The sequence below is a fragment of the Kogia breviceps genome, chromosome 8, assembly GCF_026419965.1.
Source record: "Kogia breviceps isolate mKogBre1 chromosome 8, mKogBre1 haplotype 1, whole genome shotgun sequence".
NCBI lineage: Eukaryota > Metazoa > Chordata > Mammalia > Artiodactyla > Physeteridae > Kogia > Kogia breviceps.
The window spans coordinates 107,511,388-107,535,518 of record NC_081317.1 but is presented as its reverse complement, the minus strand read 5'-3'; the positions used below and the strand labels follow the sequence as shown (position 1 = coordinate 107,535,518).

Below are 24,131 nucleotides of genomic sequence, written 5' to 3'. Positions count from 1 at the left end.
AGCATGCCACAGTTTCAGGAATGCTGGTAGATGAAACTCTTGAGTCAAAGGACAGTTTATTACTAACAGCAATGGCAATAGTCAGATTATAGTCATTTGGGCCAGTTTCCTGAGCCTTAATTCCCAAAAGCCTACGTGATGTGGGCCACAGGAGGAAGCTTACGGAACCCAAATCTTTTATAATGAAGAGTAAGATTGCCAGATCTTTGCCTGGAGGGGCACATTATCTCTGCCTTCTGAGGCTGTTCATCATAGAAACATTCTTGAAAAGATAGTCCAAAACAGGCAGTGTCTCTGGGTGGCATACAGAAACATGAGACCTATGGAGGTCTATGGTCTTCCAACGGAAACCGGAAATGAAAGTGTTCCAGGGGGAAGGAATCCCACATCGGGACGTTGTAAAGTGATCAACGTGACACAGGTTGGAGAGACTCAGGCCTGCTGTACCTGGCAGGAATTTAGCCTGGATTACAGTTCCCATAGCTAACTTTGCAGACGTCCTTGATCTCTGTTTCACTCACGAGGAAACAGATTTTGGAAAGATGGTGACTTGCCCGCCTATTCAACCACGGGACAAGAATCGGATCTTCTCAGAGGTCTTCCACTGCCCCCTTCTCTCATTTGTTCCCGCCTTACCCCAGGGGGCAGGCACAAGACTGCCCAAAATAAGTAAGCAACTAATGCAAGAGCGGGCACAGACCTTTGAAAGGGCACTGCAAACTCTTAAGCGGTGAAAAAGGTAACGACGCCGTTAAGATCAGACTTCACTTCGAAACCACGAAGTAAGGAGTTCTGGCTTCTCCCACCTCACGGGCCTGAGATTTCCGGGGACTGCTTAAGGAAGGGGCTTCTAGATTTCATTTCCCATTTGAAATCGGAAGTAGGTTGCAGTGACACGGAGGCCCTAGAACACTTCTGGTGAGCTTCTTCCCGGCTAAACTGGCTCGCCTAGAACTGACCGGGACTGCGGAGCACACGGGGCCCACCCCGCTCTTCCGGGGTTTCCCGAGCCGACCGGAACTGGGGCGGAGCCTCCCGAGCGCGCCCAGCGCGATTGGCCGGCACCGCTGTCGCTCAGTGCTCCGAGTGGAAGGGGCTGACCGCCGGCCTCCGCAGGGTCGCGGGAGCCGCGCGGCGGATGGGAGGGGCTGGAGCGAAAGTTGCGGGCGCGGGATCCGGGATCTGGGGCGATGGAACCGGGCCCCGCCTTGTCTCCCGGGCCTTCCCGCTCCTTCAAGGAGGAGCTGCTCTGCGCCGTCTGCTACGACCCCTTCCGTGACGCCGTGACTCTGCGCTGCGGCCACAACTTCTGCCGCGGGTGCGTGACCCGCTGCTGGGAGGTGCAGGTGGCGCCCACCTGCCCGGTGTGCAAGGACCGCGCGGCCCCCGCCGACCTGCGCACCAACCACACCCTCAATAACCTCGTGGAGAAGCTGCTGCGCGAGGAGGCCGAGGGCGCGCGCTGGACCGGCCACCGCTCTCCGCGCCTCTGCCGCCTGCACCGCGGCCAGTTCAGCCTCTTCTGTCTCGACGACAAGGAGCTGCTGTGCTGCTCGTGCCAGGCCGACCCCCGGCACCAGGGGCACCGCGTGCAGCCGGTGAAGGACACTGCCCACGACTTTCGGGTAAGCGCGGCCGCGTGCTGGAGGTGGCCGAGCGCGCACGTGGACTGGAACCCAGCACCCTGACCCCGCTGCTCCCGCACTCCAGCCTGCCAGAGCTGGTGTGCCCGGTCCCGCCCCTCTTCCCCCTGCCGGCTTGCTGGTGCCTCCTCGGGACCCCCACTCCCTGCCTCTGGTAACATACAGAGGCTGCCTTCTTCATCAAGGCCGGCCCAGGGGCCTGAGATGGGAGAAAGAATGTCAACAGGAAGTGTGAGAACTGGGGTTACAGGATGTTCTCAAGACACCTCCCCCCCCCACCCCTCTGAAGGGCTGAGGCCGTGCACCCTTTCTACCACAGGTGTGTGACCCATGCCCCTTTTAGAAACACAGGTGTGGGTAAGCCCGCAACCCTGGAACTTGGCATACTCAGGGTGGAGGTGCAGGACCCCAAGACCTGGCCAAAGATGTGGAGCCTTTTAGATCTCCCCACATCTCTCCCCTCCTTCCCGGGCTGGAGCCCTGTATTGTGTAGCTGTGGGGAGGCCTCTGGCCCTGGCCCTGGCCAGCTGGTCTCTTCTGGATCACTCTCTCAGCATCCCCCTAGAGTACCAGTGGCTATAAATAAGGTAAGGAGCAATTTTAGGGCAAACTAACATGGAGAAGTTTTTGGCAGAGGAAGGAAGAATGATCAGGAAATAAGGATTAGCCATCTCAGGGGTTTTCAGATTTTTTGACCTCAGCTAGCACATGCTAAGACATATTTTTTCCATTTTGACCCAGAACTGCCACATGCAGGTATGGTGTCTGTATCAGCTGAAACAAAAGTCTGTGAAAATGTCTATTGTACTCAGGTATTTTCTGTCGTTTTATTTTAAAAACTGCACAGGGTGTAAAACTGTAATTTATTTTATCAACTACTAAAACCTACTAATACATAGGTCATACCCACAGTTTGGAGAACCCAGCTTTGCTAGTCTGAAGCTGAGTGTATTGAAAAGGAGGCACTATAAGAATGCCTGTCTCCAGACACTGTTTTAGTTTGTTTGCTTTAATCTTTTTCTTAAGAAATATCAAAAGTTGACACTTCCATACACATTTTGACAAAGTTCAAGTGAAGGGGAATGTCATCAACATGCTTGTTTGAACCCTACACTAGCTCGGCAATGGGATAAGCCTGTAACTGCTGTCACAGTGGTCCACAGCAGTGCTTTTTTATCATTCATTTCCCTTGTTTAACAGTGGTCCACGGCAGTGCTTTTTCTCATTCATTTCCCTTGGTAGAAGTGCCAGGTCCTGATTTGGGACAGCTGAAGTAAGTGCTGGGCATTCTGGGGGCTGGGGTTGAGGTAGGGGGCCACCATGGATCAAGTCATGACGAATCACCATGGGACTGCCAGAAGTATAGATCAGGAGGATGGGCAGGGGTCAAGGCCAAGAGCACTAAGGCAGAACCCAGGTCTGAGCTAAGCCAGGATTCAAGACCAGTGAGCCAGGTGCCCTGAAGTGCATATGGTCTAATGACATCTTTCTGTTTATTCAGCAGATGCCTTGTACTGCTAGGCCCTGGGGATACTGCAGGACACGAGCTAAACAGTAATTCATACCTTCGCGGAGCTTCAAGCAGGGACTGAGGGGTTAGGAAGTGTTAGCCGGGTGAAGGGGGGTCAGGGAGGGTATTTCAGGCAGAGGCAGCAGCATGTGTAAGGGTCCAGAAGCAGTGACTTTGCAGGCACCGAGAGATTGAGGATGCAGATGCAGGAGGAGCCAGGAGGCCCCAGTCTTGGCCTTTGTTCTAAAGGCTCTACGGAGCAGTTGGAGGGTTTAAACAGAGGAATGATGCTGACAGACCAGGGGGCACTCAGGGCCATGTCTGAGGGGGTGAGGAGTCCAGTCCCGGAAGATCTGAGGAGTGTGCTCAGCCTGGTGCTGGGTGGCATTACTCGTGTGCTAGACAGCTGTGCGCCAGGGCCTGTCCTGGGTGCTGAGGCCGCAGAGGACAGTAAGCCAGGGCCCCTGCCCCGTGGAGCGCGCACTAGTGTGGGGACGTCAGCCGGCAAATAGACAAGTTGTCCTTCTGGATGGGTGGATAGGTGCTGGTGGTGGGGACAGTGTGGGAAGGCTGGACAGGTGAGAAGGGGCTGATGGGGAGCCCTGAAAGCTGTTCCATAGGGCCTTTGCGATGAGATGTGTACATTCGAAAGATTACTTTGGCAATCGCGTGAAGAACTCCAGCAAAAATAACCACACCAGCCAGCACTTTTTGGCCACTAAACTAGGTACCATGTGCTCTGAAGTGTTCACTTGTCAACACACTTAATCCTCACAAAAACCCTATGAGGTTGTGTGTTAGTTTCCTCTTGCTGTTGTAATAAATTGCCACAAACTCTGTGGTTTAACACAGCACAGATGTATTAGCTTACAGTTCTGGAGGTCAGAAGTCCCAACATCAAGGTGTTGGCTCCATGCCTTTTGGAGGCTGGGAGAGGATTGATTTCATTACCTTGTCCAGCTTTCGGAGGCCCCTTGCTTCATCTCTGAAGTGCATCGTTCCAACTTCTGCTTCTCTTGTCCCATTGTCTTCTCTAACCCCCCCTGCCACCCTATCGTAAGGACCCTTGTGATTACAGGGGGCCCCTGCAGACAATCCAGGATAATCTCCCCATCTTAAACCCCATATTTTAATCACATCTACGAAATCTCTTTAGCCACGTAAGGGAACACATTCCCAGGTTCTGGGGATTAGGACGTGGACATCTTTGGAGGGGCTGTTATTCAGCTTGCTACAGGTGGGCACTGTTCTCCCCATTTTACAGGCAATGACACTGAGTCTCACAGAGGTTAAGCACCTTGTCCAGAGTTAGAGCATTTACTGTACAGTTCACCTGGGGCCTTGCTCTGCTCTTACTTTGGTCATGGACTTTGATAGAAGCCGCTCTGGTCCCTGCTGGCCCTCTGTTCCGGAGCCGTGAGGGCAGCTGCCTCTGTATGTGGGTTCTTAGAGGCTTGTGTGGATGAGGACCGTCATCATGGGCCGACAGGTGTGGACTGAGCGCCTGCCCTGTGCCAGGCACGGTGTGTGCAGGAAAGGACGGGGTGGTTCAAGCTCCTGCCTTCTTGGAGTCAGGTGGGCGTGATCGAGTACTAATCACACCAATGGTCAGTCTTGGGGAGTGAAAGCAGTACATCTAGGATTAGAACGCAGGCCTCCTGACTCCCAGTCTGATGTGTGGCCCGGCTTTTGCATCTTCAGAGCACACCAGCCCTGAACCTCCACCAGGTCCCAGGCCTCAGAACTTCCTTGTCTAGACCCCTTTCTTCTCCATCTCACCGGACTGATAGGACGGCCATTCTCTGCCCTCCAGCTTCTTCCTGCCCCAGACCCAGCCTCTTCCCCTTCTGGGCTTTCCTTCTTAGAATCAGTCTAGCCAAGCCTAATCGAGCTTGATTCCAGGGACCTCTGAAGTCTTCCCCCTGCCAGTCCTTTCCCCTTTTCCCAACTGCTCAGCCTCATCCTGGATCTCTCCTTGTGGGCCAGGCCTTCCTGGCCTTAATTGCTTAATTGCCTCCTGGCAAGGCCTGTGACCCGGGGCAGGATGGGGTCTTACCGAGCACCACCCATTGAGGCTCCTGAGTTAAGGGGCCTATAGCACTAGTTGCCATGGTAGACGCCTGCTTCTTAAGGAGGACTGACCCCCAAGGGGAAAGGAAGAACGGGAGCCTGGATTGGAGTTGGAGAAGAAGGGCATCTGAATGAGATCAAGTTGTCCCACATGCTTCTCTGCAGTCCATTTAAGAAACCTGGAAAATAAACCAGGAGGAGAGTTAAGTTACCTGGGACCAAGTGACACTCAATAGTAACGAGCTGACACATGCCTGGTGCACTCTTATGAGTACTGAACATGGATCTTCACGGCCAACCTCTGAGCTAGGCAGTGTTCTTATCCCTCTTATCCGGATGAGGAAACCGAGCGGCCGAGAACTTAAGGAACTTGCTCAAGATCACCCGCTACTAAGTGGAGGAGCTGGGATTTGAACCTGGGTGGCCAAGTGCCAGAGCTCTTAGCCGCTATTTCAATCTGCCTGAAAAACAAATGTTTGAAATACATAGGAAAAATGACACTACCTGAAGACAGATGCCAGGAAATCCTGGTGATGGGCTAGGTGAGCATGTACAGAAAAAACCGCATTCTTCATTTTTATGGTGGCGTTTGAGAGACCATGGGCACTTTCTTGCCTTTATCTTTCAGGGTTGGAGCCTGACTGCCTGAGAAAGAGCTTTTGCCAAAGTTCTCACCAGCGGTCAGTGAAAAGGACAAGGTACAGATCAGGCCTCCGAGCTCTCGATCCAGGAGGCCATGGGGTATAGTGGAGAGATCGTCAACACCGAGTGTATCTGTCAACTGGTCAAGTGGTTAGTTGAGCATCTAGTTTGTGCTGAGACCTGGAGATGTGCAGTGGTCGAAACAGTCTCTACCTTTTCAGAGCAAGCCTTCATTCCGTCTGCAGTTTCTGGAGCACTGCTGTGCTCGGTATGAGGACCTGCCCCCCAGGAAGCCTACAGCCTTTCCAGGAAAGTGAGGTGGTGATGCTGGGTAGGAAGTTCAGTGGCAAGCGGTGTCCACAGAGAGGCAACTAAACTCTACTGGGGAGGCCAAGGTGGCTTTTTGGAGGAAATGAAGCGGGCCTGAGCTTAGTTTTCAAGGCCACGTTGGGATAGTTTGGTGAAGCAGGTGGGAATCGGTCAGAAGCAGCAGTATATGTAGGGCCTCAGAGGACAGAGAACCTGGCTTGTGCTGGACAGCCCTGGCTGCACACATAGCTCTAGCACTTTGATAAGTACTTGAGAGGGTGCTGTGACAGGAAATAATATTCTCTTACTGGCACCCTTTCCTTTTTCTATTATATCACATAGCACCTGTGTTAATGGATATTTTGGGTAAAACAATATTGTAAAATCCTCAGGGTATTAAATATGCTGTTGAAATTTGCTGCTTAAGGTATCAAATTGTAATTTTTAAAACCACTTTGTAGACTATATAATCACATTCTGAATTCTTCAGTGTAAATAAAAGCTTCCCATTTTGTGTGTATTTATAATTTAAGTCATCTTGAATGTTATAATTGAAGCCAAAATCAGAGCTCTTGCTGGGCTTGGGCTCTGGGTGATGTTCCAGATGTGTCATGGGCCACTTAGCTCCACCCAGGGCAGTGATGACCTTTATTGGTCCTGACCAGCCTTTGCACCAGAGCCCCCACTAGTCTCTTGTCATTTCAGGCACTCCTTGGACTACATGCAGGTCCCTGAATGGTGGGTCCAGTTGTGATCCAAGTGTGCTTAGTGTTAAAATCAGAATATCAGAAGCAAACATGAAAAGTGTGTTGTTTAGATTCATTTGAAATTGCACTTTCTACCTGTAGTATTTTGTAGGTTAACCACTAGATGTATATAGGGGAAAAAAGTGGAATAAAAAATCTACAATCTAAAAAAAGACAAGGAAGAGAAGAAAAAGACGTATTGAGCAAGCAGGACAGATAGCACAGAACGAGAAGGTGGACTTAAATGCAATTATATTGGTAATTATGTTAAGTACTCCAGTTAAATGACAAAAGCTGTCTGACTGGATAAGAAAACAGCATCCAATTCTGGGCCACTTAAATATGATGAAGTCATTAAATGAAAAAATTGCATTTGCTTAAATTCAGTATCCTTTTGTGATTGAAAAAAAAATAGAAAACTAGGAATAGAAGGAATTCATTAAACTGCTTAAGAATACCAGAAAACTTATCGCAAATATCATATTTAATGGTGAAACACTTAGAGTTTTCTTACTGAGAGCAGGAAAAAGGCAGGAATGCCTATTATGACCAATTTTATTCAAGTTTGTATTGGAGAGCCTAGCAAGTAAAGTCAGTCAGGAATAAAGGCATAAGGTTTGGAAAGAGGGAAACAACACTGGCAATTATATGCAGATAATATGATTGAATCTGCATAGAAGTTTCTGTTGCATAGAAAATAAAAAGGTGCTATAGATAAATTATAAATATGTAAATGAGTTTAGACAGAATGCTGGTTTGCAAAATAAAGATTAAAAGTTGTATTTATATCAATAGCAAAGAGGAAATTTAAAAAACCATTTACAGTAGTATTTTAAAAATCAGGTATCTGTGAATAAATGTAATGAGAAGTGTGCAGAACTCTGGCAGGGAAAAATAGAAAACTTTGTTGAGGGACATCAAAGAAGACTAAGTGGGAAGATATACCATATTCATAGATGAGAAGACAGTATTTAAAGATGTCATTTATCCTCAAACTGGTCTGTACAGTCAATTCTATCCCAGTCAAAATCCCAACATGATTATTTTGTGGAATATGACAAGCTGATTTTAAAATTTACATGCAAGCTCAAAGGGCCAAGAATCGCCAAAGCATTCTTAGGAAATATTTATTAGATGTCAGTTTATGTTGTAGCTGTAGAAGTTAATATTGTGATAGTGGCACAAGGATAAACAGATGGCCAGGGAAACAGACTGGGGGACCTAGAGACAGATCTGTGTGTGATGTATGACAGAGGTGGCCTTCAGACCAGTAGGGGAATGGTAGTATTCTTTTTTAAATTAAAAAAAAAATTTATTGAAATATAGTTGATTTACAATGTTGTATTAGTTTCCAGTTTATTCTTAAATAATGCTTTTGGAGCAGACAAGCTACTGGGTCACACCATTCACAAAATAAACTTCAGGTATCCACATTAGACCCAAAGGTGAAAGGAAAGCTGTAACTTTAAATAATATAGGAGATTATCTTTATGACCTCAGAGTAGGGAGGTATTTCTTAAAACCAACGAACACTAATTCCAGAGGAAAACACTGATTCATTGGATCACACTGAAATTAAGAAATATAAGTGATACAATAGAAGATACTCATTATGCAGTTAACCCATAAAAGACATAACACTGTGTATTTATAATAAATTCTTACATACCAGTAGGAAAATGGCAGGCAACTCAATAGAAAAAGGGTCAAAGATTTTAATAACAGGTATTTAAAAATAAAGATCCAAGTGGTTAATAAACATTTTGCATTAACATGGCTCATGTGGTATAAATCGGTACGCTTGCTTTGGAAAAACGTTTGGCGTTTATCTACCAAAGTTGAAGATGCACGTACCCGTGGTCCAGCAGTTCTACCCCCAGGAATATTCTGTAGAAGAACCAGTGTACCGGTGCCCTAGGAGACCTGTACAAGAATGTTCAGCCTATTTATATTACTCGAAGTTGTAAATGACCCAGCTATCCATTGACAACGGAATGGATACCTGATTGTGGTGTATTCATAAAATAGATTACAATGCAATGATGAATGGGTAAACTTAACATACAATTATGTATTTGAATCCTACAAACTTGATGTTACATAGAGGAAGCAAGACACAAAAGAATATATGTAGTTTTATTCCATTAATATAAAGCTCAAAACCAGGCAAAACTAAAGTGTATTATTTAGGTTAGGGATCGTACGTAGTGGATATGATTATAAAGAAAAGCAAGGAAGTACCATAGAAATTAGGAGTTTCCTCTGACAGAAAAAAGGGATTAAGATTCAGAAGGAACATGTCCTGGGTGGTGGTTACAGGGGTGTTCAGTTTATAATTATTTAAGAGATGGCACGTTTATGTCTTATGCAAAGAAAATAAATTGGTGACAACAACAAAGGAGATTGAAAGGTACAAAGTAACTCATTAAATTGGAGAGAAAAGGGAATTAATTCCCTGGCAGTCCAGGGGTTAGGACTAGGCATTTTCACTGCTGTGGGTCAGGGTTCCCATCCCTGGTAGGGGAACTAAGATCCTGCAAGCTGCGCAGCAGGGCCAAAAAAAAAAAAAAAAAAAAAAATGGAGTGAAAAGGAAGGAATTTCCTCTCATTAAGGGAGGAAAGCTCTTGGTAAGTTATAAGAAAAAGTTAAAACATCTAAAGTTTTCATTTTATAGGCTTTTAAAAATTTGAGGTATAACTTATATACAGTTAGATGCATAGATCTTAAATGTTCAGTTGGGTGAGTTCTGTTACACACACCGTATACCTGCCACTCCAAACGAAGTAGAGAACATCTCCCTCACCCTGGAGGGGGTCCCTCCTTCCCAGTCAGTCTTCCACCAAGAGGCAACCACTTTCTGATTTATCACCTTGGATTAGTGTTGCCTGATCTTGAACTTCATATAAGTGGAATGATACTGTATGTACTCTCCTCCAGAGTAGTATATACATATACTTTTTGATTCACCTATGTTATACGTATCAGTAGTTTGCTCCTTTTTTTAGTGCTAAGTAGCTTTCCATTGTATGAATATACCATAATTTTACTCACCCATCTCTTGCTGATGGACATTTGGGTCATTGCCAGTTTTTGATTTTCCATAAGTTTTAAAGATGCGTTGTTTAATTTGACATTTATGGGCTAGTCACTTCCCCTTTCTGTGCTTCAGTTTTTTCATCTGTGAAAGTGGGCTGATAAAATTACTAATAGGAATAATGTGATGATTAAGTGACATAATGTGTAAAGTAATTAGCAATGTCCCTGGCACATAGTAAATGCTCAATAAATGGTAGTCATTTATAATTAATGTTGTTAGAATTGTTATTTTTCCAAGGAGAAAACTTCTGAGGCTTTTTCAGAATGCAGAGGGAAAAGGATAAAGATGGAGAGAAAATGCTAGGCCTGGGATACAAAAGGTCAGAATCCAGCCTAAAACCAGCAGTGGTTCCTCTAGGAGCCCAGGGAGATCAGAGCAGAGGTTAAATTTACAAAACAAAAACTAAGCAAGAAGTATTTGAATCTGCTGATTAAAGTCTTTCACACGATCCAAGCACTATTGGAATATCAGGATAAAGCAGGGATGCGGGGAGACGTGTACCGTAGCCCCCCTGTAGTTGCAGGTTCCACATCTGTGGATTCGACCAATGGGAGATCAAAGATATTCGGGGGGGAAAATCCAGAAAGTTCAAAAAAACAACTTGAATTCGCCACTCTGGCAACTATTTACATAGCATTTACATTGTACTTACAACTAGTTACATAGCATTTTATACAAATATGATACCATTTTTATATAAGGGACTTGAACATCCTTGGATTTCAGTATCCATGAGGATCCTGGAACCAATCCCCTATGGATACCAAGGGAAGACTGCAGTTTAGATAAGGCCCTGTGGGAAGAACTGGGCCAACCCCTCTATCAGGCCTATTCTTTTGTGACTGCAGACCAGTCCAGTTCAGAAAGTCACCGAGGGAGCCTGTGAGCACGTTGTCTTTACCGTTGGGCCCACAGCTCGGGTTCATGGCCCAGCCTGCACCAGCTTTAGGCCAAGCGGGATGCCTTCTGTGCTGTCCCGTGACCGTGTGGGAGGGAACAGGTCCCTTTACCTCCTCACCTGGTCTCCTCCCTCTGTATCAGGTGTAGACGAAGGGGCCGGGTTAGAGGCTATCTGAGGCCCTGTATGCCGTACCCCATCCAGTTCAAGGTCAGGGCTGTGCTTTTCCAGCTGTGTCCCGCAGCACGTGGCCGGACCGGGTTCAGTAAATGTGGTCGAGTGGTCCCCACGGTGAAGTGCAGCTCCCGCTGTGATGTGGCGTGCCGCACCCCTGCCCGGCCTCCGCCCTAACCTGCCTCCTTGCCTCCTTCTCGCCCCTCACGGCAGGCCAAGTGCAGGAACATGGAACATGCGCTGCGGGAGAAAGCCAAGGCCTTCTGGGCCATGCGGCGCTCCTACGAGGCCATCGCCAAGCACAATCAGGTGAGTGACGCTGGGGCTGAATGGGGCGACGGGGACACCCGGGGTTGCTGCGGGGAGAGGTGCAGGTGGGCTGGCCCTGGCCATGCTGCTGCCCGCAGGGTCGGCCTTTGCCAGCCCTGACGGCCTCGCACAGCCTTGCCCTCGGACGCCGGTTGTGGCTGCGTGGCCTCTTTAAACACCATGCCAGCAGCCATTGAGCAGCTTCAACAGCCCCCCGCGCCATCCGCCCTGTAGTTTCAGGCTGACAGCACGTGCCACGCTGCACCACTTGCCCGGCCGCTGAAGTCAGTGACACCCTCATTCTCACTCCCCACGTCTGCATCCTGTCCGTTGACAGTCCCACTCCACTGCCACCATTCCTGGTCCAGGTACCCATCGTTTTTCCCCTGGCCTCCTACCTGGGCCCCATACTTCCACTCTTGTCCTGCAGTCCACGCTCCTTTGGAGTGGGCTGGTCTTTTAGAAAAATAGATCGATTGTGTCACTCCTCTGCTTGAAACTGTCCAGTGGTTTCCATGGCACCCATGGCACAGTCCAGAGTCCACCGTCCAAGGGCCTCATCCAGCCTCTGTCTGCCCCTCCGCTTCATCTCCTCCCAAGCTTGGCCTGTGCCGTCTGCCTGGCTGGCCTGGTGCAGGATGCGGTGGGGACACCTAGGGAGTGTCCATGTGTCCAAGTGACAGCTGCCGTCTGTCCCTGCCAGGCACTGTGGAATTCTCAGGTGGTCAGGTGTGAAGAGTCCAGGATTCCAGCTTTATTAATGCTTTTCCTCTAAAGCCAGTCAATCCAGGTGGATGAAAAGTGAAAGTTTTGTGCTTATCTCTTTATTGAGGGGCTGCCTCTGACAGCAAGAGAGTGGCTGGAGCTGAATTTACACTGGCTGGTTTTTCCTGCCGACTCTGTTTTTCATCTTCTGGTGTAATAAGAATCATCCCAGATTTCACTCTCTCCCTCTATACGTTATCCATCTTTTTACCTGATATTTCAACAGCGCCATCTCGCCTCATAATGCATTTCTTTATTAATAAGTGTGTACATCCTTTCACAAGTATAACAGCCATTTGCATTTCTTCTGTGAAGTTCACATTCTTTTTCTTGGAATGTTTGTCTTTTCTCCTTGCACGTTCATAAGAACACTATTATGAATAATAATAATAATCTACCATATAGGTTGGAAGTAATTTTTCCCAGTTCGTCCTTTTTCAAAAAATCATTTCCCCCCTTTTTTGGTCATTTTCCCTTTTTCAGTGAATCATTTTGTCATCGTATTATCAGAGCCATAAACATATATTGAATTTTCAGTTCAAAGATGTGGGTTACTAACCTGCCATTGCTAGAGCACACAATTCGAGTTGTTTTTCCCAAAAATTGTCATGGAATTGTACTTATGTATTTAAATGTATTAGTGGTCTCTTGCCTTGTAAAACTTCTTATTTTTACATGTATCCAATTATCTCATTCTTTCTTTGAGGCTTCTCAATTTCATATGATAAGAAAGGTCTTTCTCATTCCAAGATGAGAATTATGTCTCTGCTTTTCCTTTGAGTATATTTATGGTTTTGTTTTAACTGTTATTTTAAATGCTTTTCGTAGTTATGATTAGGAGTGCATATTATTAATGATTCCGTTTTAAAATAAAAACTTCCTACTATTTCTTTGGTAAGCCTCTCTATCAAATTTGAGGTCCTAATATTGGAAGGCAAATAATTTGTTTTAAACAATTAGACACATTGGATTTTATTTAACTTATTTATTTATTTACTTATTTTGGCCATGCGGCGCTGCATGCAGGATCTAAGTTCCCTGACTAGGGATTGAACCCCTGCCCCCTGCAGTGGAAGTGCGGAGTCTTAACAACTGGACATCCAGAGAACTCCCTGGAAGGCAAATAATTTTTTAAAAATCTTTGCTGTTTGCAACAGTTCACTTCTGTGATTCAGGGCTTCCCTCACTATTGCACAACCTATACAGGTACAGAGTATTGCTGAGGAATTTATAGGACTACAGTTGTCATCTATAAGCAGTGATTTGATTTGATTTTTCATGTATCAAAACAACCTCATTAGGCTGTTTGACTTATTTTAAACTTACAAATTCGTGCTAAGAAAGCTGCATGTATATTTTGTCTTTCGAGGTTTTGCATGTGATTCCTCCTGAAAAATGGAGTTCCTTTGCTAAACATCTGGGAGCCACCGGGCTCGGTGATGGCTGAGGCCCCCTCCCGCCCTCTGCTGCAGGTGGAGGCTGCCTGGCTGGAAGGGCGAATCCGGCAGGAGTTTGACAAGCTTCGAGAATTCTTGAGAGTGGAGGAGCAGGCCATCCTGGATGCCATGGCCGAGGAGGCCAGGCAGAAGCAGCTTCTGGCTGAGGAGAAGATGAAGCGGCTGGCGGAAGACACAGAGGCCCTGGCCCATGAGATTGAGCGGCTGCAGATGGAGATGAAGGAGGATGACGTTTCGTTTCTCATGGTGAGGAGCTCAACATCCAGAGTCAGTGACAGGGACCAGACGTTCACGGGCCAGCGGGGAGCCTGAGGCCAGCGGCCCTGGCCGACCCAGCCTTCCCGTAGCTTCTGGACCCCGGGTTGGAGGAGCTTACAGATGAGGTGCTTGGCTTGTGTCAGGAGGCGGAGGAGCTTTTAATCAAGACCTTGAGGGCCTCTCCACTCCTCTCTGCCTCTCTCCTTCCTACCTCCTCCCTCTCCCTTCCTCTCTTGCACTTATTCTTTCTCTCTCATTTTTTGTTTCTTCTCTCTTGACTCCTTCTTGATACAGTGGAGTACTGTTTAAATAATTTTTTTATGTGGGGCTTCTTCTAGATTTATGGAAAGTTGCCATTCCGTAGGTTATCTTTTCACTTTCTTGATGACATCCTTTGAAGCACAAAAGTTTTCCATTTTGCTGAAGTCCTGTTTATCTGTTTCCTTTTGCTGTTTGCACTTTTGGTGTCATATCTAGGAAACCGTAGCCTGATCCAAGGTCATGAGTTTTATTAGTCTTATCTCTACGTTTAAGTCTGATCCATTTTGAGTTAATTTTTGTATATGGTACAAGGTGGGAATCCAGCCTTTTGCATGTGGATACCCAATTGTCCCAGCACCACTTGTTAAAGACCTTTCTTTTCCCATTGAATGGTCTTGGCACCCTTGTTGATAAACAGTGGACAGTAAATATGAGAGTTTATTTCTAGACTTTCAGTGTCCATTGATCTATATGTCCTTATGTTAGTACCACACCATCTCGTTTAGTGTTGCTTTTAATGAGGTTTTTTTTAAAAATTGAGGTATAGTTGATTTACAGTATTATATTAGTTTCAGGTGTTCAGCATAGTGATTCAAAATTTTTATAGATTTATATTCCATTTAAAGTTATTATAAAATATTGGCTATATTCCCTGTGCTGTAAATATATCCTTGTAGCCTGTTTATTTTGTACATAGTAGTTTGTGTCTCTTCATCTCCTCTCCTTATCTTGCCCCTCCCCTCTTCCCCTTCCCTACTGATAACCACTGGCTTGTTCTCTATATCTGTGAATCTGTTTCTGTTTTATTATATTCATTTGTTTGTTTAATTTTTTTTTTAGATTCCACGTATAAGTGGTAACACAGTATTTGTCTTTCCCTGACTTATTTCACAGCATAATATTGTTGTTGCAAATGCCAAAATTTTATTCTTTTTTTATGGCCGAGTAGTAACTTTTAATAAGTTTTGAAACCAGAAAGTGTGAGCCACCAACTTTTCTAAGATTGTTTTGGCTATTCTGAGTCCCTTGAATTTCATATCAATTTTAGTATCAGCTTATCAGCTTCTGCAAAGAAGGCAGCTGTTATTTTGCTAGGAATTGCACTGGATCTGTAGATCAGTTTGTGGGGGTATTGCCATCTTAATAATATTAAGTCTTCTGATCCACGAACATGGGATGTGTGGCTCCTTTTGAGGTCAGAAACTCACGTTTTCTCTGTGTCTCTGTTTGTGTCTCTGTTTTTTTCTTTTTCAGAAACACAAGAGCCGAAAACGCCGGTAAGTTGCCAAGGCTGGTAGAGGGGAGGGGGAGGAGTCAGCCGAAATACCAGGGGTGCAAACTCCCATGGCTCCAGGGCAAGGCATGCAATGAGGCTGGCTGGGTGCAATACAGAGGGAGCAGGGGGACTGACCAGGTGGAGAGCCCTCTTTCAAGGCACCCACTTGCGATTTGCACTGGTGCAGTGTTGTTTTCCTGAGTGTGGAACGTCACCATTCCCTGTGTGGGGAGAGAGTGCCATTGTGCACGGGGACTGTAGTTCTCTGGGGGCCGGCCCCCTGCCTCTGAGAGCCTCAGGACATGCTGGTTTGTGTTGATGGTTGTAGAGTTCACAGGGATGAATACGGAAGAACTGTGTCCCCGTCAGAGCTGTACAAAGATGGAAGAAAGTGCTTTGGGCAGTAGTGAGTTCCCTGTCACTGGAGGTGTTGAAGCAAAGGCCAGTGACACCTTCAAAATGTGGGACTAGAGGACCCTTAAGGTGCCTTCCAACTCATATACCCTGTGAGCTGATGTGTACGTGTGATTTCTGCCCACATGCATGTCTGAGAACCTCCTATTTATATTTATCCCAGTGGGGGCAGGATGGGCTCAAGTACTGAGTCCTGAAGGGGTATGAGCTGCCCAGTTGGCTCCTCTTGTCTTGAGTAAGATGGCCAGGGAGTCTAGGCCTGAGGCAAGGGATCCTATTTCCAGCTGACCCAGTTAGGCCCCAGGATGCATGGCCCTGGCCCAGCGCACCAGGCCCAATTTTCCTTTCCCAGCCTCTTCTGCACGATGGAGCCGGAGCCTGTCCAGCCTGGTATGCTCATCGACGTTTGCAAGTACCTGGACTCCCTGCAGTACCGAGTCTGGAGGAAGATGCTCGTGTGTGTCGAATCTGGTGAGAATGGCCCAGGCAGGTGTAAGGGGGGGAGGTCATGCAAGGCAGGGAGCCAGCTGAACTCACTCCTTCCAGCTTCCCACCCCTCCCCCTCCTCCCCGCACTGGTCCCTTCTCCATCCTCTTTCATTCAAACCCCGGTGCCCTGCTCCCCTTCTTGCCTCACTGCTCAAACCCCTCCTGGCCGAGCCCTTCCTTTCTGGGTCCTGACTCTTGGCCACCTCTTCAGAAGGAGCAACTGACTTCCCTTTCTATTCCGAAACGTATTGTATATATAATATAATGAAAGAGTTCCTCAGTTCAGGGGCGCCTCTCCAAGGTGATTCCAGCCCACATGAGTCACTATCTCATGTGCTGTGGACTGAATGTTTATATGTCCCCCCGCCCTCCAAATTCATATGTTGAAGCTCTAACCTCCATGTGATGGAATTTGCAAGCAGGGCCTTTGGGAGGTGATTAGGGTTAGAAGAGGTCATGAGGATGGGGCCCTATGATGGGATTAGTCCCCTTTTAAGAAGAGACACAAGAAAGCTGGCTTCCTCTCTCTCTCTCTCCCTCCCCCGTGTGAGGGCACAGCAAGAAGGTAGCCATCTATAAACCAAAGAGGGCCCTCACCAGCAACTGAGCATGCTGGTACTGTGGTCTCTGAATTCCAGCCTCCAGAACTGTGAGAAATATAGTTCTGTTGTTTAAGCCACCCAGTCTCTTGATACTTTTGGAGTGGCAGTCAGAACATGATTTTACAGGGAGAAATGTCAGTGACCCAGGGGCATGTTACGTGCTTTTGTTAGATGTCACAGGCGGCGTGCCAGGGTCAGGATCCCTGCCTGCGTTGGCTTCCTGTGGCTGTCCGAACAAGGGACAAAGACTGGATGCTTTAAAATGGCAGAAATTCTGGAGGCTAGAAGTCCAAAACCAAGGTGTCAGCAGGGCTGTGCTCCCTCTGAAACCTGTAGGGGAGGATCCTTCTCTGCCTCTTCCTACCTTTTGGTATTTGCTGTCAGACCTTGGCTGGTGGCTGTAGCACTTTGACCTGTGCCTCTGATATCACAGGGCTCTTCCCCATTGTGTGTCTACATCTCTTTTCCTCTTTTATGAGGACAACAGTCATATTGGATTAAGGGCCCTCTCTACTCCAGTCTGATCTCATCTTCCATACACCCCATTCTCAAATAAGGTCACCTCCTGAGATACTGGGGGTTAAGACTTGAACATAGCTGTTTTTTGCAGGGTACGTTTCAACCCATAACACCACGCCTCAGCCCAGGGCAGCCGCCTCCATGCCCTGGGCCCGGTGGGACACAGTCTGTCAGTTTAGGGGGACCGGAGGCATCGGGCTGGCCTGACAGCCGGGCGGGCTGTCAGGTTTGCCGATTTCACCCACTCCCTTCCCACTGTCTGCCCAGTGCCTTTCAGCTTTGATCCCAACACTGCGGCTGGCTGGCTGTCCGTGTCAGACGACCTCACCAGCGTCACCAACCACGGCTACCGGGTCCAGGTAGAGAATCCGGAGCGCTTCTCGTCGGCGCCCTGCCTGCTGGGCTCCTGCGTCTTGTCGCAGGGCTCGCATGCCTGGGAGGTGGACCTGGGGGCACTGCCGAGCTGGCGCGTGGGCGTGGTGCGGATGCGCCAGGACGCGGGTGCCGAGGGCCACTCGCACAGCTGCTACCACGACACGCGCTCGGGCTTCTGGTACGTGTGCCGCACGCAGGGCGTGGACGGCGACCACTGCGTGACCTCGGACCCCGCCACCTCGCCCCTGGTCCCGGCCATCCCGCGCCGCCTGCGCGTGGAGTTGGAGTGCGAGGAGGGTGAGCTGTCCTTCTACGACGCGGAGCGCCACTGCCACCTGTACACCTTCCACGCCCGCTTCGGGGAGGTGCGGCCCTACTTCTACCTGGGCGGCTCGCGGGGGGACGGGCCCCCCGAGCCGCTGCGCATCTGCCCCCTGCGCATCACCGTCAAGGAGGAGCTGGATGGCTGAAGCCCGCCCTGCCGGATGCCGCCGGGTCTCGCGCCCCAGTCGCGTTTTCTTTCTGTCTCTTCCCAAAGGCACGCTCGCCTTGGTACCTCTCTGCCTCCCGCCTTCTCGCCAGGATCTTCCTCCTGGCCATCCTGTCCTTTCCTGTGGCTCCAGGCCATGTGCCTCCTCCCTCATTTTTGGTCCCTTCTCTACCCACCTTTGAAAGTCATCCAGGAGATACCTCCCTGATGAGGCTCTTTCCAAAGTTGTGGCATCCTCTGGATGTGAATTTTCTGATTCGCATTCTAAGATTGCTGGGGATAATGTTTGCTTGTAGGATGGGTCTGTTGAAAAACGTAAGCTTCATCCCTTTCCAGGAGTGGTGAGGCTAGCAGACTGCAAGAGGACTGCTGTTGAGAAGAGTTTGTTACTCACAGCCCCCAGGAGGAGGGGCCCTGCCGTGGTGGGGTTGGGGTGGGGTTTGGGAAGCACCAGGGCCCTTAGGAGGCGCAGGGGGCGTGAGGGGAAAGCAGTGGGAGACGTATTGTGCTTTTCAAGGGAAGGGACAGGCCAGGAGGGGTAAGTGGGTGTATGATTGGCAAGTTGGAATACCTTTGACCGGCGCTAGGGCGCAGGGGCCGCCCCTAGTTGTCTGATCCCTGGCCCTGGGATGATTAGGACAGGGGGATATTGGCCTGGAGTGGAGGAGCCCTGTGAGAGCCTGATACAGGAGGTGGCTGTGGGTATAGCTCTGCGTGTAGAAGATTGGCTGCACTCGAAAGGCGTGCCCATAGGGGAGTTGTTTGCTGTATCCAGGAACTTGCTAGCCAGAGAAGCCCCAGATGCCAAAGGGTCGAGATTACAGAAAAGAAGAAAATACAGTTTTAATACAGGACCATTGCCGTGGCCTTGGGGAGGACCCATGGCCGGGCTTGTCTGTCACCTTATACCAGTATTTAAAACTGCTCCAAGGGCCTCCCTGGGGCCCTTCAGGGTGGGGTTGGGGGCACGGCTGCCCAGCAGCTCGGCTCTGATTTATTGCTTTGCACTTCTTGGATGATTTCCTGTGAGCAGAGGTTCCAGAGCCCTTTAAAACACAATTTAGGGCTTCCCTGGTGGCGCGGTGGTTGGGAGTCCGCCTGCCGATGCAGGGGACGCGGGTTCGTGCCCCGGTCCGGGAAGATGCCACGTGCCGCGGAGCGGCTGGGCCCGTGAGCCGTGGCCGCTGAGCCAGTGCGTCCGGAGCCTGTGCTCCGCAACGGGAGAGGCCACAACAGTGAGAGGCTCGCGTACCACAAAAAAATAAAAGAAAAAAGAAAAAAAAAAACAAACCACAATTGAAACACCGTGGTTTAGGCTTGTTCCCTCTGTGGGCCTCACTTTCCTCATCTGCAGTGAGATTGTAGGCCTGGAAGGTGGTGCCCTTCTGTAATTGTGTGGCGCGCCTTCCTCAGATTCTTCTCACAAAGGTACAGAAGGGAGGGAAAGAGGGGCCCTCGCGGTGAGGAAGGAAGGAAGGGGACGCGGGCCAGGGGAAGGACAAGGAGGGAGGGCGCTCCAGGGCTCTTGTCTGTGCCGACCTCAGCCTGCTCGTTCTTGTTCTGGCTTTTGCGTTCTCATCCTGATTTCTTCTCCCTCTACCATGCCTCCAGACTCCTACCTCCACCTTTTCTTCCTCACACCTGCCTGCAGAGAGTTTAATGGGGGCGCTTTCCTGACCAAGGACTCACAGACTTTCTCCTGCGTGTGTCCCCTGGTTCACAGAAATGGACATTTTCAGCAGAAATGGTGATTCACAACTAAAAGTTGGTTATAAACGGGATGTGTACCTCATTGGCGGCCATGGGGGGGGGACGTGGTAGGCTATGCCACTGAGTGAAGGAAGAGCAGGCGTGGGCGAGGAGGGTGTGAGGATGTTGGCAAACGTGTGAGCTGAGCAGGGCCCCGCTAAAGGCTCTCGGACTCAGCAAAGCTCAAGGCACTTTGCGGCCAACACATCTGAGTCCTGTGTGCACTTTCTACCGTAAAGTATTTATCTAGCCCATCAAATATCATTTCTACATAATAATCTTGACCTGAAATTATTTTGTTAGTTGTAACAAACTTCTAAAAAATGTTTTTCCTTTCCACCTGAGGTGTTGGAAGAGGTTTTTTTTAGAGGATAATTTGCATAGCCTAGGCCCCTTTTTACCAAGAGGAAAAACTATATTTGAGCTAAAGCCCACTTTGTCTTTGGACATTTTCCTTTCAGTGTTGTTGTAAACAAAAGTTCATTCACCTTGTAGCATGTATTCCACTTTTTTGGTTTTTATTATTGGATAATCTATTGTATGGCTATTCTACATTTTATTTATTCTTCAGTTGGTGGAAACATTTTGATTGTTTCCACTTTTTGCCATTATGAAAAATGCTGCTGTGAACACTTGAGTACAAGAGTTTGTGTGGACATAGGTTTTTCGTTCTCTTGGGTATGTATCTAGGTGTAGACTTGCTGGCTCGTGTGGTAACTCTGTTTAACCTCCTGAGGGACTTCCAGGGACTTCCAGTGTGGCTGCACCATTTTATAGTCTTACCAGCAGGGTTTGGGGGTTCCAATTGCTCCATGTCCTCATCAGCACTTGTTATTGTCTGTATTTTAACTTAGCCATCCTAGTGGGTGTGAAGTGGTATCTCATTGTAGTTTTGACTTGGATTTCCCTGATGCTTAATGGTATCAAGCCTCTTTTCATGTGCTTATTCTCCATTTGTTTATCTTCTTAGGAGAACTGACTTCAGATCCTTTGCCCGTTTGTAACTTAGTTTTTTGTCTTTTTACTATTGAGTTGCAAGACTTCTTTATATACATTCTAGATACAAGTCCCTTATCACATACATGATTTGCAAAAATTTTCTGCCACTCTGTGGGTTGTCTTTTCACTTGCTGGAAGATGTCCTTTGAAACACAAAAGTTTTAATTTTGATGATGTCCAGTTTATTTTTCCTTTCGTTGCTTGTGTATCCTAGATCTCTTACCTTCGACACTGCCCTTAAGCTCAGAGACTCCAAAATCTGGAATTTGCCTCCGGCTTGGGCATTTGTCCAGCTGACAAGGAGCCCTAGTCCAAGAGCCCATCCCTTCTTCCCTTGAGCCCTCTTACCGCCGCCTCCCTCTCTCACTAGCCCCCATTTCACTCTCCTGCTCAATGTGACATCCAGGCTGGAGGTTGGCTTAATGATTCATGAGCTACCTGAGCCTTTTGAGACTCTGCTCCCTCATCTAAATGAGGATTAGGATACCTACCTCAGGCTCTTGTGGGGATTTTGGTGTACAAATGCCATGTGGTATATCCTAAACATAGTATAGATGTAATACCTGTTGGCTAATTCTTCAGAAAGTGGGAGGTTTTGAATGTTGACCTTACGAATCATGTTAATGAAAAATCCCAGAGGAACCTGAGAAATATAAGTTATACAATACTGGGAGCGCTCAGATTTCTTGAGACTTTTAATAAGAATATACACAAAACTTACGTTTATGACAAATTTCAGTAACATGGGAAAATGGTTATGTTGTGATGACCGAGAAGACTAGGCTTTATATGTATAGACGTGCAACACACACAGAAAGACAATTTGTCTCTAATTTGTGTGTGTTGTTTGATTAGATCATCCATTTATGTGGCTGTAAATTCCAAAGGTACAAACGGTTCTAGAACAGTCTCCCACTTCTGCCCAAACACTCAGCTCCCTTCCTTGTGGGCAATCATTGCCATTAAAAAAATCCTTCCAGAGAGATTTTACGTACAGCAATAGTCTTGTTTTATGAGTATATTTTGGTTCCCCCAATACACTGTAATTTAAAAGCAGATACTCCAGATCTGTATCTCTAAGCAACCCAACAAGAGGAGAAAACTCAAAGGATGTTATTCAAATAATTTCCTCCCCTCCAGGGGGAGGTCTGTCATGGATGTTTTCATGCAGTCAGTTCACTGGTGGATTCAGCTTTTCATTGTTTATTTCACCCTAGGGTTTTAAAACAGGGAAAAAAACAAAGTGGAATTTAGTTGCTCCTGACATTGTAAGACAAACCTTACACTTGAGACCTCAACATACGTTTTTAAAATCTCAATCCTCACCAAGGTGTCTAGTGACCTACATAGCTAGTGGTTAAGAGGCTGGGCTATGGGATGGACAACCTGGATTCAAACTCTGCCTCAGCCACTGTGTCACCTTGGGAGAGTTATTTAACTTCTCAGTGCCTTAGTTTCATAATGTGAAAGAATGGAGATAATATCTTAAGATTAATGGAGATAATAACCTACTTCATAAGGTGGTTATGAGATTAAGTGAGCAAATGTGTAAAGCACTTAGGACAGGGTCTGGCATATACTTCGCCGTTGAGAGTTTACTATTGTTTCCCCTGGCTCTGCTTCTCCATAGCTCTGTGACTTCAGATAACGCCATTCGACTTCTCTTCTGTAAACGGGGAAAGGAAGATGCGGGCATGATTTTTTCAAGGTCTTTTCCAGTTCTAATGTCCTGTGATTCATAATTTGTGTCCCTAGCGAAGGCTGGGATCCTGCACGCAGTAGGGGCTGCTGATTTAGGGTGCTGCTGTCGACCAGTATCCAAGACCCTGCATGTGGTACCAGAAGGCTTGCCTCATGTTTGAGTCTGGAGAAAAAGAAAACGAATGAGTCGTAATGTGTGAAGGATAGAAAAGTTATTCCAGAGAGCAGCAGGTCTTGAAACTTTGTTCTTAAGATCAGTAATCAATCACGCACAATAAAATCGTACTGTCATGTTCCACACATGGCTCATGTGCTTGTTTGTGGGAGGTTAAAGATGATGTCAGTGGACTTCCCTGGCGGTGCAATGGTTAAGACTCCATGCTTTCAATGCAGGTGGGGGGCACAGGTTGGATCCCTGGTTGGGGAACTAAGATCCCACATGCTGTGCAGCCAAAAATAATAAAATAAGATGAAGTCAAATATTGACTCGCATGCACCGTGAATATGATCTCTGTGGTGGCAGAGCTGTTGCATTGGGCAGAAGATGACTGATTGTTGATTGTTCGTGGAGGGGACTGTAGCAGGTCACTTCAGTTTTCAGAAAGAAACTGCATCTTCTCACATGTGCCTGTGTCAGCCATTCCTCCCCCAGCCACGACTGGTGAACTGAGCAAGATGTATCACTGGCTGTGAAAGCCTGATTCCTCAGCACAGGGGAAGTGCTCCTCTGGGTGCTGTCTGTCCTCGTTTGTGGGTGTCTCTTGGGTGGGTTTCTTTCGCTGGGGATCAGGCCGAGGAAGATGGGAGATTTTGGTTTCTATGGATACTGAGCTAGCTGGGATTTGCATAATGTATTTCAGAGACAGACAATCTGGGGACACTGTGGGCACAAGAGGAACATAGACGCACATGGAAACAGGTTGGAGGGTCTGGGTAGTCAGGCTCCATTTCAGCCGTCCTCTGGTGATGCGGGTCCGGGATCCTCCCCTACCTTCTAGAAAGGTGGCAACTTGGAGCCCCGAGGATCCAAGGATGTGGTGCGTGAACGGCACCCCCTACAGGGCATGGCATGTACTGGGGGGCTCAACAGATATTCCCGCTCTTTTGCTTCCCTTTTAATCTCAGTTATTGACTAAGGGGATCCATCAATAAATAGGTATAGCGTGTGAATCCTCCCTTGTTTATTTACAAAGTATTCCACCATGCCCCTCGTTTTTCCCCTCTCAGTTGTCGTATTTTTTTATTTTTATTGTGGTAAAAATACACATAACATAAAAATTACAATCACCTGGGACAACATTAAACGCACCAACATTCGAATTATAGGGGTCCCAGAAAAAGAAGAGAAAAAGGAAGGGACTAGGAAATATTTGAAGAG

The 24,131-nt window shown here is 47.7% G+C and overlaps 1 protein-coding gene across 2 annotated transcripts; it reads left to right on the top strand.

Moving 5' to 3' along the window:
• The first annotated feature begins 1,074 nt into the window (after window positions 1–1,074).
• On the top strand, window positions 1,075–23,245 carry TRIM35 (tripartite motif containing 35). 2 transcript variants are annotated; one of them, XM_059071728.2, is made up of 6 exons: window positions 1,075–1,625; window positions 11,304–11,399; window positions 13,637–13,867; window positions 15,395–15,417; window positions 16,183–16,301; window positions 17,707–23,245. In XM_059071728.2, the coding sequence occupies exons 1-6, from the start codon at window positions 1,191–1,193 to the stop codon at window positions 18,282–18,284; spliced, it is 1,482 nt and encodes a 493-aa protein (XP_058927711.1). In that variant the 5' UTR covers window positions 1,075–1,190; the 3' UTR covers window positions 18,285–23,245. The 2 variants fall into 2 exon arrangements, with proteins under 2 accessions (XP_058927711.1, XP_066896030.1); XM_067039929.1 differs by lacking the exon at window positions 1,075–1,625 and adding an exon at window positions 5,871–6,133.
• Window positions 23,246–24,131: the final 886 nt, after the last annotated feature.